The 13,217-nt window shown below is 42.2% G+C and overlaps 1 protein-coding gene across 2 annotated transcripts; it reads right to left on the reverse strand.

Annotated features, from left to right (window-relative positions):
• Window positions 1-2,343: 2,343 nt before the first annotated feature.
• LOC125405128 (pregnancy-specific glycoprotein 22-like) lies at window positions 2,344-8,550 on the reverse strand. Of its 2 annotated transcripts, XM_048441479.3 has the most exons (5): window positions 8,487-8,550; window positions 6,972-7,331; window positions 5,162-5,521; window positions 3,617-3,976; window positions 2,344-2,627 (listed from the first exon to the last, which is right to left on the reverse strand). In XM_048441479.3, the coding sequence occupies exons 1-5, from the start codon at window positions 8,548-8,550 to the stop codon at window positions 2,344-2,346; spliced, it is 1,428 nt and encodes a 475-aa protein (XP_048297436.3). The 2 variants fall into 2 exon arrangements, with proteins under 2 accessions (XP_048297436.3, XP_085549111.2); XM_085692985.2 differs by lacking the exon at window positions 3,617-3,976.
• Between the last annotated feature and the right edge of the window lie 4,667 nt (window positions 8,551-13,217).

Here is a 13,217-nt window from a genome sequence, read left to right on the forward strand (position 1 = left end):
TGCATTTTAGACCTTTCTTTGTCTCTAACTTTCTTTCTTATCTCCTCTTCTCTTCTTGCTTTTCTTCTTCTTCTCTGCTTGCCTCTCTCAAGTTCCCACTCTTATGCAATCTTTCACTCTTCCACTTTTTTGCTCTCCCCCTCCCAATAAATCTTTTGCACTAACTCTGTTGTGTGTGTGGCATATTTGCTTACCTCGGCAGAGCCTGCCAAAGATGCCCACTTCATGCTAGGATCCTACTCATCTGCTCCACCTGCCACACATTTGCTTTCTTGTTGACTGAGAACTTTTCCTTCCATTCAATACCAATGCGTGACTCTCTGGCAGGACTATCTGTCTCTGATCATTCCCGTGGATGTAAGACTGGCTTCAGTACATTTCAGACCAGGAAGTTGGGGAATAGGCAAATAATTCTCCACTTTCTTTTTCTTTCCTCCAAGACATGCTTATGTCTGTCGTCTCTCCCTCTCTCAATGAGCATGTAACTAATGTTTAGAAAAACATATTTTAAACAGCAACCACATGGCTCTCTTCCATCTTGTCTGGTGACCTTTTCATGATATAAGCAGCTACATGGCTGGCAGTCATCTTTTACTAAGGGTACGGAGTACATTTCTTAATCCTAATGAGCTCTCTGTTCATTTTATTTCCTTCTAGACTAAGAAAACTACAAGCCTCAAATATTTTGGATAGTATGATATAGAAATGTTAAGTTATATGTGATTCAACTTTAGTTTAAAATATTCTCTATATACTCTATATGGTGATAAAATTGAAGGTTATAAAGTTCTATCAAGATTAACAAAAGCTGACTTATAAATTTACACCTAAGTACACCTATGTCTTTACCAAATGTTCAAAACCAAATTTCTAGAGAACTTAAATAAGTGGTGACGTGTTTGATACATAAGGTATTTGATAAACAAGACATATATTCTATAAAGGATTTTCTGGTCCCCCAAAAGTGTCCTTTTCCCAGTGTTGGACATTTGAGCAGAGGCCCTCATGACTTGTCAAAGGCAATGCTGGTCTCTGTGCTTCTTCAGTCCCTGCTCACAGGCCCCCTGTTTTCCAGTTTCCATTTGGTTCTGGTGATCCTTACCATTTAACCCTTCCTTGATTTATCAGGAGACAGTCTTAACAGTTTGGTACAAATTTATATTGTTACATTTTTTACTGTTGACTGCCATCAGTAATCAACCACCTGTATCTGGTAAATTGGATAGAAAGAAGGTGTTAATGTGATGCTGTGTGTTGATGGGAAAGGAACGGGTGCTTCAAGGTTTGTTCATATGAAGATAGGAAGGCTTAAGTGCTAATAGGAGAAAGTGATTTGAGATATATAAATGAAACATATTCCAGATTTCTCCCTCTCACTATGTTGCTATTCAAAATCTTGATATTAATTGATAGAATTCTGATAATCTATTAGTACAGCTCTGTCAGAGTACTAAACACTATACTCTGCCACTATATTCTCTTTGGTTGCTTTCTAATGTTTCTATAACTTATCTCTTTTTGTAAACTCAAAGTTCTTCTGTGCTCTAGGGAGTCAACTTGGGTACACCTCTGAGAGCATTTTGCCAGGTCAAATGGCACCTGAAAGTTCCATAGAACCTGAACAGTGAAGTGAAACAACCAGATAACCCAGGACACAGCCAGCTCCCCAACTTTCTCAGGTCTCCCAAAACCCCGCAGGTTGGCATGAAGCAGTCTTGAGAACATAATGTCTTCATCCCTGCCTCATATGCTACCCCTTTACAACTCCTTATTTTTTTATAATAAACAAAATGGAGAAATGTTAGTATTTAGGCATTTGCACTGGCCTGCCCTTAGGGTCCTGACAGGATACGTGCTCAACTGCAGCCACTAAGAACGCCCACTGTCCACATTCATTATGTTCCATTATAAAAGGCAGACCTTTCCCACCTCCTATTTCTTTCTCTTCTGGCACTCTTGTCCCTAGGTACCAGTTTCTGCCCACATTTTGTCCCTTTTTTGCCCCCTTCTCTTCCTCCTTGTCTGTCTCTTTCTCTGTCCCCTTTTCTACCCCTTTGCCAATAAACATCCCATATGATCCCTGTTGTTTGGTGTGTTCCTTCCAGTCATTTTAAAATAAATAATAGCATTTACTGCACTGGTGATTTTATTTTCCTTTAGAAGCCGAGTCTCACTTTAAACCGTGGCTTTTCCATGTGCACATTTATTCCAGGATTATAGATGTAAGTCACCGTAATGACTGTATCTGATGATAGCTGACAATTTTTACTTCTTAACTTTCCTCTGTTTCATACCCCATTAATAAACAGACACTGGCATTGTACTGTAGGATGAGAGAAGAGGTCACTTATCCATCACATCCAACCTGACTGGGAGACTGGTTTTTGAACTGACTTTGTTGGAGACTTCACACTGATATTTTCCAGCATCCTCCCCCATGGCAGGATCTATGCTGAGTTGGCACTTTGTTGGGGAAAGCTTCATCCTCTCTGTGAGTTGCAGACTCTGGTTATTGAAGATCCAGTGAATGGAGATTCCAGTGTCAGCTGTGAAGCAAGTGAAGACCACAGAGGTCTGTACTGTGACTGTGGTGTTGATGACTCGAATGATCGGCTGTGTCACAGGCTCTACAAAGGAACAGACAAGTAGTCGTTCAGAGAACTCAACCATCCTTCTATTCTTCACATGTAATAAAGCCTCATGAGGAGAGAAGTTGGACCTGAGGCCATAGGTTTGTCTTGTGCTTCGTATCTGCCACCCAAGTAGTAAGACTCTGATTCAGTTCCTGAGTTTTCTGTGTCTCAATTTCCCTATAATAAGACATGTTGGAAATGATTACTGCTTTGCCTATGATTTGAGGTTCACTAAGGACAGCAACCTGACCTTGTAGTGGGGGAGCCCCTCAAATCAACAGAATCTGTTACTATTTACTTGCAGAAGAGAATTCCCTTGGCAAAACCTCTGAGAATAAGAAGGAGTATGGGGTAACTATTTCATCTGTTTCTACCATTTGGGACATTGACCTTCCTGGGAAGTCTCATAAACCCATCAGAATAATATGCTAATGGTCTGATAACCTGTATGTTTGTACTCAAAAGAGGACATGCCAAGGTGAGCTACCTAACTGTAGCTCCCATGTCAGTGCAGTGTTGGTTCCACAATCTATGGGACTTGGACAGTTAGTAAAGACTTGTTCCCTACCAACAATAACAGGAAATTAAATTAAGAACCAAAGACACAGCTTTGGAGTCAGGACTTGCTGGTTCCCTCTCTGAGGACACCATGGCTTCCTCACACAGTGCCAGCCTGACTCTCACAGAGTCTTTCTTGGGCCATTTGCATGGTGAGAGCCCCAGGTGTCTGAGCTGAGTCTGATATCCTTCATGCTGAGTTATCCAACACACATTCTTCTCTCTGCAAGGGGAGACTGGTAAGGGGTTCTGATCTACTGTCGTTTGTCTAACCTATGCATGTCTTTCAGTAAGTGTCTAAATCCTAGTGTAGGGACACAATGCTGTGAGGGAATGAGTAAGTACATCTCAGTCCTAAGAGTTCATTGTATGAAGTAAGATAATAACCACAATCAACAGTTAGAAGTCATAAATGGTCACTTAACTGTTCACATGGAGCTGCACATGTGTTTTTTCAAATTTGTAGTCTCTGTTTAAAGTTTCTAGCATGTACATTCCTGCATCTTCCTTGGTGATGTTGTGGATAAGCAGGGATCCGTTGGTGTACACCATTTCTCTTTGGCTGTGGGCAAGTCCCAGGATGATAGAATTTATGGCTCTGTTGTATTCTGCAATTTTAAAGATGTCTGTTCTATATACTGATTTGTACCAGGAAAACATTTGAAGGTCTTCTGGCAAATTATGAACTAGGAGAAGAACGCTTTCCCCTTCAGCAGCATATGAAGGCACTGATTTCACTTTTACTTGGACAGAGGTGAAAGGATTACAACATTTAGAATTGGAGGCTGGAAGAGAAAAAAGTCATCAATTGAAGAACATTGGGTTGGTGAAAAGATGGCAACCTCTTTACTAAACAGATGGATTCATTACTCAGTTTTGAGATACATTGTGGGTGTGTCTATCCTTCAAGGTGGTGGCCAGCAACATGATCTCCACTTCCTCAGTGCTTCTGATGTGTTATTTCTTCTGCAAGGAGCTGACTCTGCTATTGTCTAAATGGCTGACACCTCATTGCCCTCAGTCAGATACTGTGCATACTCATGATCACTGTAATTTTAGATGATGCCTCCCTTTTAACGCTACAGACCATAGAATTTCATTTTCTGCCTTGTGTTCAGTTTGCTTTATGACTCTAGTTAACCCCTGACTAAAGGTCTTAGAACTTTGCTCTGCATCCAACTTGGGCTGCGTGAAGTCAGGAACAGTCTGATCTTCTCAGCATGCTCAAGTCATAGAAAAGACTGAGGTACCAGGCTTTATGTAAAGCTGACACAAGCTAGAGGTCTTTGGAAGTAGGAGACTCAATTAAAAATGCCACTATCAGATTATCAGATTGGCCTGTGAGCAAGCCTGTAGTATATAATATATAGGGTTTTTTTTAGATTAGTGGAGGGAGGTCCAGCTCACTTCTGGCATTCCACATCTGGCCTATCAGCCTTTGGGGAAGAAAAGAGAACAGGGTGAAAAAGACATATCAGTAATCTATACTTCTCCATGGTCTCTGTACCAGTTGCTAGATTTTATTTATGATACTCTCAATTCGGAGCTAATATATAGCCGAGTTTGGCATGGAAAGTCAAAAGCCCTATTTCCCTGTTGGCTCTTAGAAGTAAGAATTGAATCCTGCACAAAAATCCCCAGGGTCATATATAGTCAAGTCTGGAACATATTACAGTGGCCAGGGCTTCCTGTTGCTTACCTCTCTCTGAGGATGTCATGTTTTCCTCACATACATGGACAGGACCCCAAGATACTGGACAGAGTATCTTATGATGGGTTACTTTTCATCAGTATCTTCCTTGATATTGCAGGGAGTCACACTGCAGAGTCTAATCAATGACTTTTTGTCTCTACCATAGATGTCCTGCACTAAGCTCTCAATCCCCAAGAAAGGGAAACAGGCATGGCAGTTCTGTGTGTCTAAGCTTCATCCAGCACTGAAAACATCAATGAGAATCACTTACACTTACTGTCCACCTGGAGTTGCACACGTGCTATTTCAGCTTTTAGATCTGTACTCAGAGTTCGTAGGGTGTAGAATCCAGAGTCATTCCCAATGACGTTGTGGAGCAGCAGGGATCCATTGCTGAACAATAACTCTCTACCACTGTGTGCAGGCCCCTGCACACTTGAATCTATTGCTCTTATGTGTCTGGCAACCTCAAATTTCTTCACCGCAAACACCCCTTTGTACCAAAAAAGAGCTTTAAGATTCTCTGGAAGATTGTCAACAAGTAGAAGTACACTTGCCCCTTCAGCAACACTGGGTGGCACTAATTCAATAGTGGGCTGGGCAGAGGGTGGAGGATGCCCACAGGTGAAAAGGGAGGCTAGAAGAAAAGAGAATAATCCATCAATCTAATAGGCACCTTTGCATTTTGATAAGATGAATATCTCTGTTCTGAACAGCTATGTTAATTTCTCAGCCTAGGTTTTTGAATGAATGACTCGCTTTACTACTTGCTGGAGGTTAGCACATGACCTATATGTTCTCATTGTCCCCAAAATAGTAATTTCCACTATATCGCACTCTCTCCTCAGTTGTCAACATGCCCTGGCACACTGCCCTCAGTATTTATGGTATAATAAATACTTTTTATTTATGTTGGGGTAATACCTGTTTGACCTCTTCTGCTACAGACCCTGCAACTTCCCGCTATGACTTTTGTTGTTGTTGATCTGCTCCTCTTGTGGTACCAGTCAACATTTGACTTTGCATTCTGGCTTTTTTTTTCTTTAAACTCACTCAAAATGGAGCAATTTAAGAACTATGATTTGTCTTATATTTTCAAAGAAAATGCTGCCTAGAAAATTTCATACACTGGTAGAGAAAAGAATGAATGAAAGATATTCTTGAATCTGTATACTCATGGATTTAAGAACTTCATTGGTTTGGCTATATAGTGTGAAATTTTTTCATTGGCATTGTGTCTGACATTTGTTTACAATTTAAATTCACCTGAGAATTTGTGCAACAGTATGTCTCAGTGTAGGGGTTTGGGTGCAGAAGACATTTCTATAACTGAGGTCTTCTAGTCATTTTCCTCCAGGGGAGAATTCTCTGAGCTGCACCCCAGAGGACAAGCAAATTGTCAGAAGGACTTATGTTCTCTGTTTCTCTTGGCAACCATGACCTTCCTGGAAGTCTTATAAGCACATCAGGAAATTTATTGCATGACATAGACACCTGTTGAGCTACGCTCTCACTTCTGAATCTCTGGAGAAAGTGTCTTGGGATCCAGCATAAAGGTAGCTCTCATGACAGTGGACTAGCTGGTTACAACTGGTGACTAGTTGAAGCGACCTCAACTATTAAAAAAAATAATGTTCCCTGATATCAAGAAGTCAAAATGTAACCCTAGTAAAATGCTTGTCCATGCTACCTGGTGTTGAACTACTTGGTGTTGAGCCCACCAGGGCTTCCTAGGGTTGACCGTTCTGTGAGGATCCCATTGCATTCTCAACCAGGTCCACTTTCTGTCCCTTGAGGACGTTCTCAAGGACACATTCCTTATGAGAACCCCGGGAGTCTAGACAGTGTCTGATACCCTAGACTGAGTTACTCACCATGCATCTAGCTGCCTACAAGGTGACATTAGATGAAGGACTCTGACCTATTCCAATTGTTATCTATCATGTATGCCCTGCTCCAAATGCTCAAACCCCAACATGAGAACACAACACAAAGGCGACATAGACACAAGCTAAGTTTGATGTTTCTCTGTGTGTCTACTGAAATGAGTACCACCTGGAACCCAGAGTTCATAGAGAATCACTTACCGTACACGTGGAGGTATGTGGTTGCTGTAGATACAATTTTTCCACCTATATTTACTGTTTGTAGTATATAAAATCCTGTGTCATTCTGGGAGACATTTTTGATCCACAGGGATCCATTGCTGTACACAACTTCTCTACCATTATTTTCAGGCCCCACCATACTTAGATTAGTGGTCAGTGTATATAATGCAATTCTGAAGTTCATATTTGTCACCCCTTTGAACCAGGCAAAAGTTAGAAGATTCTGTGGCAGATTGTTGGCACGTAGAAGGACGTTTTCTCCTTCAACCACTTGGGATGGCACTGAGTCAATTGTGATTTTGACAGTGGTGGACAGGTGCCAACAGGTTAAAAGGGAGGCTAGGCAGAAAGAGAGGAAAACAGTCAACATCAACACTGATGTGTGTTCTTCACTCAGCTGAGGTGTATAGGTAGGTGTGTGTCCACCCTCCTTGATAGAGGTGAACAGTATGACCTCCATTCACTCTAAGCCTCTGACTATATCTTTTCCTGTATATAGGATTTTTTTCTCAGGTGTCTTCCTGGCTCCCAACACACTGTCCCCATATCCCTCTTCAAATAAAGAGTATTTGGTGCAAGATTCAAGGCTTCTGTGATCTCTGCTACAGTGTCTTTCACTATCTGACTCTTCCTGTTTCCCTTGTGGTTCTAGCCAACCTGCGACTTCATGTCCCAGACAACCTGATTTCTAGTCCACTTTTACCACAGTTTTGTGAGGCCCTGTTCTCTTTGTAAGGTTCATTTCCATAAAGGACACAGGCACCAGTGGGAAGCAGAAAGAAGAAGGAAAGAAGAAAGGAAGGAAGGAAGGAAGGAAGGAGGAAGGAAGGAAGGAAGGAAGGAAGGAAGGAAGGAAGGAAGGAAAATACAAAGGAAGAACTACACCCATGGGTTTATCTACATAGTTCCTAAGTTTGACAATAATGTCAATAACTTACTCAAACATTTTATAATTTTTTATTATATGTGTGTGTTTATAAAGGACCTGTCTTAGTGTGTGCATGTGCCAGTCCATGCAATGGTGTTTGTATGGAAGCATGTGTCCTAGCATGCACATCTACAGTTGCATGTGTCAGCTCCTATGTGGAGGAGAGGATTTATCCTTCAGGAATCCATTATCTACATCTACAATATGTGGATTGAGGAATAAATTTAGCTTGCTTGTATATCTGTACAATGAACAATCTCACTGGCCCACCACAATTTGGTATCTGCTTGAAGAGTCACCCTGTCATGATTGGGGATATCAGACTTCAAAAACTGACAACTAATATGCCTGACTTTGAATACTGAGTGTTTGGGGCTTTTTACTTTTCCTCATCACTGAAATGATGAGGTTTTCTGGCTGCTGAGCCTCTGTACGTCATGGTACTTTCTGACCTTTGACTTAAAGCAGAAACCCTGAGTCTTTCCTGGGTTTCCTGTCCAATTTTGGAGACTCTATCTTGCTTATGAGTTCCCTTTCTTTCACACATAGAGAGTAGGTATGCTTACCTGTGAATAGGAACCTGTGCCAGGGGTTGTACCCCTTGCAGGAAAGCACAGAGGACATCATCATTTATCTTCTCACTGTGTTGTCCTTCCTCTGAGAAGAAGAGCTTCAGCTCCAACACAGCCACCAAGTTCAGTTGTCCTTCCTTCCTCTAAGCTCAGTGTTCTCCTAGGCAGGAAAACTTCCCAGAATCCAACAGGTTTTTATGGGTAATGTCTGTCCAAGACACTGTTCCGTCCCTTCTACTTTCAGTGCTGTCTCACATCCCTCAACTTTTATCTCTTTATATTTTACCTTCAAGCAACACATTGAGCAACAAGGCTGATAATCATTTCTATGCCCCCAGAGAATAACAGATCATCCCAAAGCTGACACTGCTGTGTCCTGGCCTTGGACCTCTTAGATGTACCGAGGTATCCCTATGTGTCCATGTTTCCCAAAGACCAAGATGAGCACTTAATCTGCCCTGTGTTCTCGGTGCTCTAGGAAGGTGGAATTTACTCCTAGCAGGACAGTGACAGAGATTACTGTGAGAGCTGCAAAGGGACCAGCTGAGGGATGACTAGAGAGAAAGATCAATCATTTTTCACTAGTATAACAGGTTAAAATTCTGACTCAGGAGAAACTCTGGAGTAGTTGCATGCAGAGGTTTGCATCCTCAGTGTTTGGTAAGAGATGACCTGTGTAACCTGAAAAGAACCATGGGGTCCCTCTTCCTATAAAGGATTTCAAGGCAACATCCCAGAAAAATTTGTTTCACAACATCTGAACCATCTGGAACTAATGGAATAAAGCTACATGTTATATCAACATAAGGAAAGGGAAAATCTTTTTAAATTAATTTATTCTCATTTTACATACCAATTCCAGATCTCCCTCCCTCCCCTCCTCTCACTTCCTCCATTTTCCCCCATTCCACCTCTCCATCCAGTCCTCAGAGAGGGTAAGGCTTCCCATGAGAAGTCAATAAAGTGTAGCACATTGTTTTGAGTGAGTACCAAGGCCCTCCCCACTATATCTGGGCTGAGCAAGGTATCCCTCCATAGAAAATGGGTTCCAAAATACCAGTATAATCGGTAGAGATAAATCCTGGTCTCATTGCCATTGGCCTCACCATCTGCCCCAGTCATACAACTGTCACGCATATTGAGAGTCCAATGCTGGCTCTCCTCACTGTCAGGCCATAGCTGGTGGGATCTCACTAACTCAGGTAAGCTTCCTACAGGTAAGCTTCTCCAACACCCCCACTCATCGATTGACCCTGTAAGCTGTAAGTACACTCCACCCCCAAACCCACCTACCCCCATGACCTCAGAGGAACTCTGAAGCACAGGCTATAACTGCACAGACTAAACCAAGATGTGAGTTATCAGCCACTCAGATGGGCACCCCACTCTCTAAGGAAAGTCTTATACAGAGAAGGCCATAATATCTATTTGAGCTCTACTATAATTGTAGTTAAGCAGGTCCCTACCAAAGTTGAAGGGAAGGTTAATAAAAGATTACTTGTGCCACATGCACAAGCTTTGATCTATCACCAGCATAACACACACAATAGATTCACTGAACACTCAGGAATGCACTGAGCCTGAGTCTGAGATGTCCCTCTTCACCATCACCATGAGCCTCTCTAGGCAAGAGAAGTTCCCTACCTTATTATACCTCAAGCAAACTACATGTGCTTGGCCCAGACCAGAGTGTCCCAGCCAGCCTAGGCATCTATGTGGTGGATCTCTGTCCCAACTGAAAAGGGACTGGGTGTCCAAGCTGTAGCCCTCTGTATGTAGGCATTTATATCCATGATGCTACAGAATTGGTATACATGTAACATTCAAGTTGAATGGAACACTCCAGGTCAGAGTCACTCATTTCAAGATTACACACTCATAGGGATCTGTATCATTTGTGACACTGAGAATCTTGTTACCCTCAGACATCTTCTGATAGGTTTTAACCATTTACCCTCTACAGGTGGATTGTATTCCAAATCTCAGGAGCATGCTTCAAGGCTAGCATCATTACCCTTAGATTTGTTGCTTGTGATATTGGCCTTGGGACGTAGTGCCAGTGCTGAGCAGACAATGCACAGAAGATGTTATTGTGGGACCTTTGATCATCACCAACTCCTCTTTCAACCAATGTAGATCTCTCTAAACTCTACCTCCAATCCATGTTCTTAGAGAACTAGGTAGATAACTCGTAAGCAGATGCAGGAGAATGAGAGTGCTCAGAGATGGTGAGCCTCCTGTGCTGTGTATGAGAAAGTCTTTGTCCTTTGTGAACAGAGTTTCACAGATTGATGGTACAGTCCTAGAACCTGGACTGATAGAACATGGACTCAAATCATCATTGTCTTCTCTTGGCCCTCCTGACCACTGCCTGCCTAACACTATGCAGAGCTGTGTCCCTCCAACTGCACTCACCTCCACTGATAAGTCTGGAGCAGTGTTAACCAAGTCTTTGCTGTTAAAGGATGTGCTCTAGATATGACAAAATAACATATGCCATTGAGTTTTTGTGAGAAATAATCAACCATCCTTTCTCAGGATTTGATGTTTCTACAGAAAACTCACATGTGACACCAAAAGTGGGCCTGGCATTCAGTTAACTCCCCAGGCTGGATTATAACATGTATCCATCTTCCCAAGTTTTTCATGTTGACTGACAGGAGTTACAGGACCCCAAATGTAAAAGATGAGTTTCAGAGTTATCTAGGATATTGAAGGTTATGGTTCAGGGAACAATGGAGTTGGCTCAGCCTAAATGCCTTGAAAAGCATGTGTCATGGATTTTTTTTTCAGGTTAGAGTTCATGTCTCATGGGGCACTGTGTATCTTTCAGTTACTGAGAAATTGAGGCACTCCATCAGGTAATGAAGCATTCAGTCCACTTTGCATTTTTTAAAGTTCCCTTAGAAGTCAATGAAGCATATAGTTTGGCTCAACAATTGGTCTTAGACACCAATCTTGTGTACACCATATAGCTTGAAAACTTCATTATTTCCTGTCAACTACAACTATATTGATCCTGGAAATCACCACTATATTCTGTTTCTGATGAGGTTATTGTAAGTCTGATTGCTCTCAATAAAATTGGCACAGCCTCAGTCTTGCTATGGTCCATCCAACCTGAGTCTGATTAATTACTTGAATAGCCATAACAGGTAATCATAGCACAGTAGAAAGAACAAGCACTGAGGCATGAGGAATAGACAGGCTTGAAGCAGAATGCAATAACTTTAATGTAATTATCCCCCATAATCTCATAGGAAATGGTACTAATAGGAGGTATGGCCTTGTCCGAGTAGGTATGGTTTTATTGGAGAAAGTGTGTCACTGTGAAGGCAAGTGTTGAGATTTCTTATGCTCAGGACACTTCCTGAGTAAGTCAGTCAACTTCTGTTGCCTGCAAGATGTTGCATTCTCAGATCCAGTAACACATCTGCCTTCATATACCATGTTCCTTGCCATGAGGATAATGGACTGAATGTCTGAAACTGAAATGAGCCCCCTCAACTAAATAATTTCTTATAAGAGTTGTCAAGGTCATGGTATCTCTTCACAGCAATAAAAGACCCTAACTAAGACAGAAGCTGATAGTAGGAACTAGGATATTGTGATAAGCCTGATCATGTGTTTGTTTTGAGGAATTTGGACTTTTGTACTTTGGGTTAAGAAAGCAGAGGAATGCTTTAAGCACTGTCTAATGGATCATATTTTTAGAAGCATGGAAGACAGAAGTGCTAAGCATTATTTGAACGGTCAGGGGCTCACTCAAGAGATTGTAGGAGAGCATAATTTTAATGTGCTGCCTGGAGATTGTTCTTGTGATATTTTGGTGAAGAAAGAGGCTGTTTTTTTACATTTGTCCAAAAAGTCTGACTGAGATTAAAGTGAAAAATTTTGGATTAATTCTATTGGCAGAAGAAATCTCAAAACAGCCTGGTATAGATTCTGCTGTGTGGTTATTAATGGTAACTCTAATGAACACTTATAATGAAAAGGAGCAGGGTAAGTTGAAAAATATAAAATTTAAGAAGAAAATGAATACCCAAGAATGGGTAAGCATTAAGTCCTGTGTTCAAGAAATGGAATAAAGGGGGTGGTCTACTCATGGTAAGATCCCACCCAGCTAAATTCCCAACTTACTGAAAAAAATCTAAAGAAAAGTTTAAAGTCAGGTGCGGGGACCAGCGAGGGGCTCTGATCCTGTGGAGGGGTAAGTGTGTTGACCCCCATACAAGTCCGGTTAGGGAACACACAATATTCCCGCCATCCTTATCTCCCTGGCTACTCCAAAGGGGCAGCTTCCCCCAGCTAATCCCTCTCTCCTGCTACACCATCCCAGCTTTCTGCCTGGAAATCCTCCCCTCCCCTCTCCCTTTTTCGGGGCTTAAATTCCTCCATCTCAGCCAGGGTGGGCACCACGGGCCGGGTCAGGCGGTGAGTGGAAAGGGGCGGGAGTCCCTTTGTGCTGATAGCCAGCCTGCAGCAAGCTAAGACTGCAGGCAGGGAGTCTTCTGACCAGCGAGGGGCTCTGATCCTGTGGAGGGGTGAGTGTGTAGACCGCCATACAATTCCGGTTAGGGAACACACAATATTCCCGCCATCCTTATATCCCTGGCTACTCCAAAGGGGCAGCTTCCCCCAACTAATCCCTCTCTCCTGCTACACCATCCCAGCTTTCTGCCTGGAACCCCTCCTCTCACCTCTCCCTTTTTCGGGGCTTAAATT

Source organism: Myodes glareolus, chromosome 1 (assembly GCF_982192425.1).
Source record: "Myodes glareolus chromosome 1, mMyoGla1.1, whole genome shotgun sequence".
Lineage (NCBI taxonomy): Eukaryota > Metazoa > Chordata > Mammalia > Rodentia > Cricetidae > Myodes > Myodes glareolus.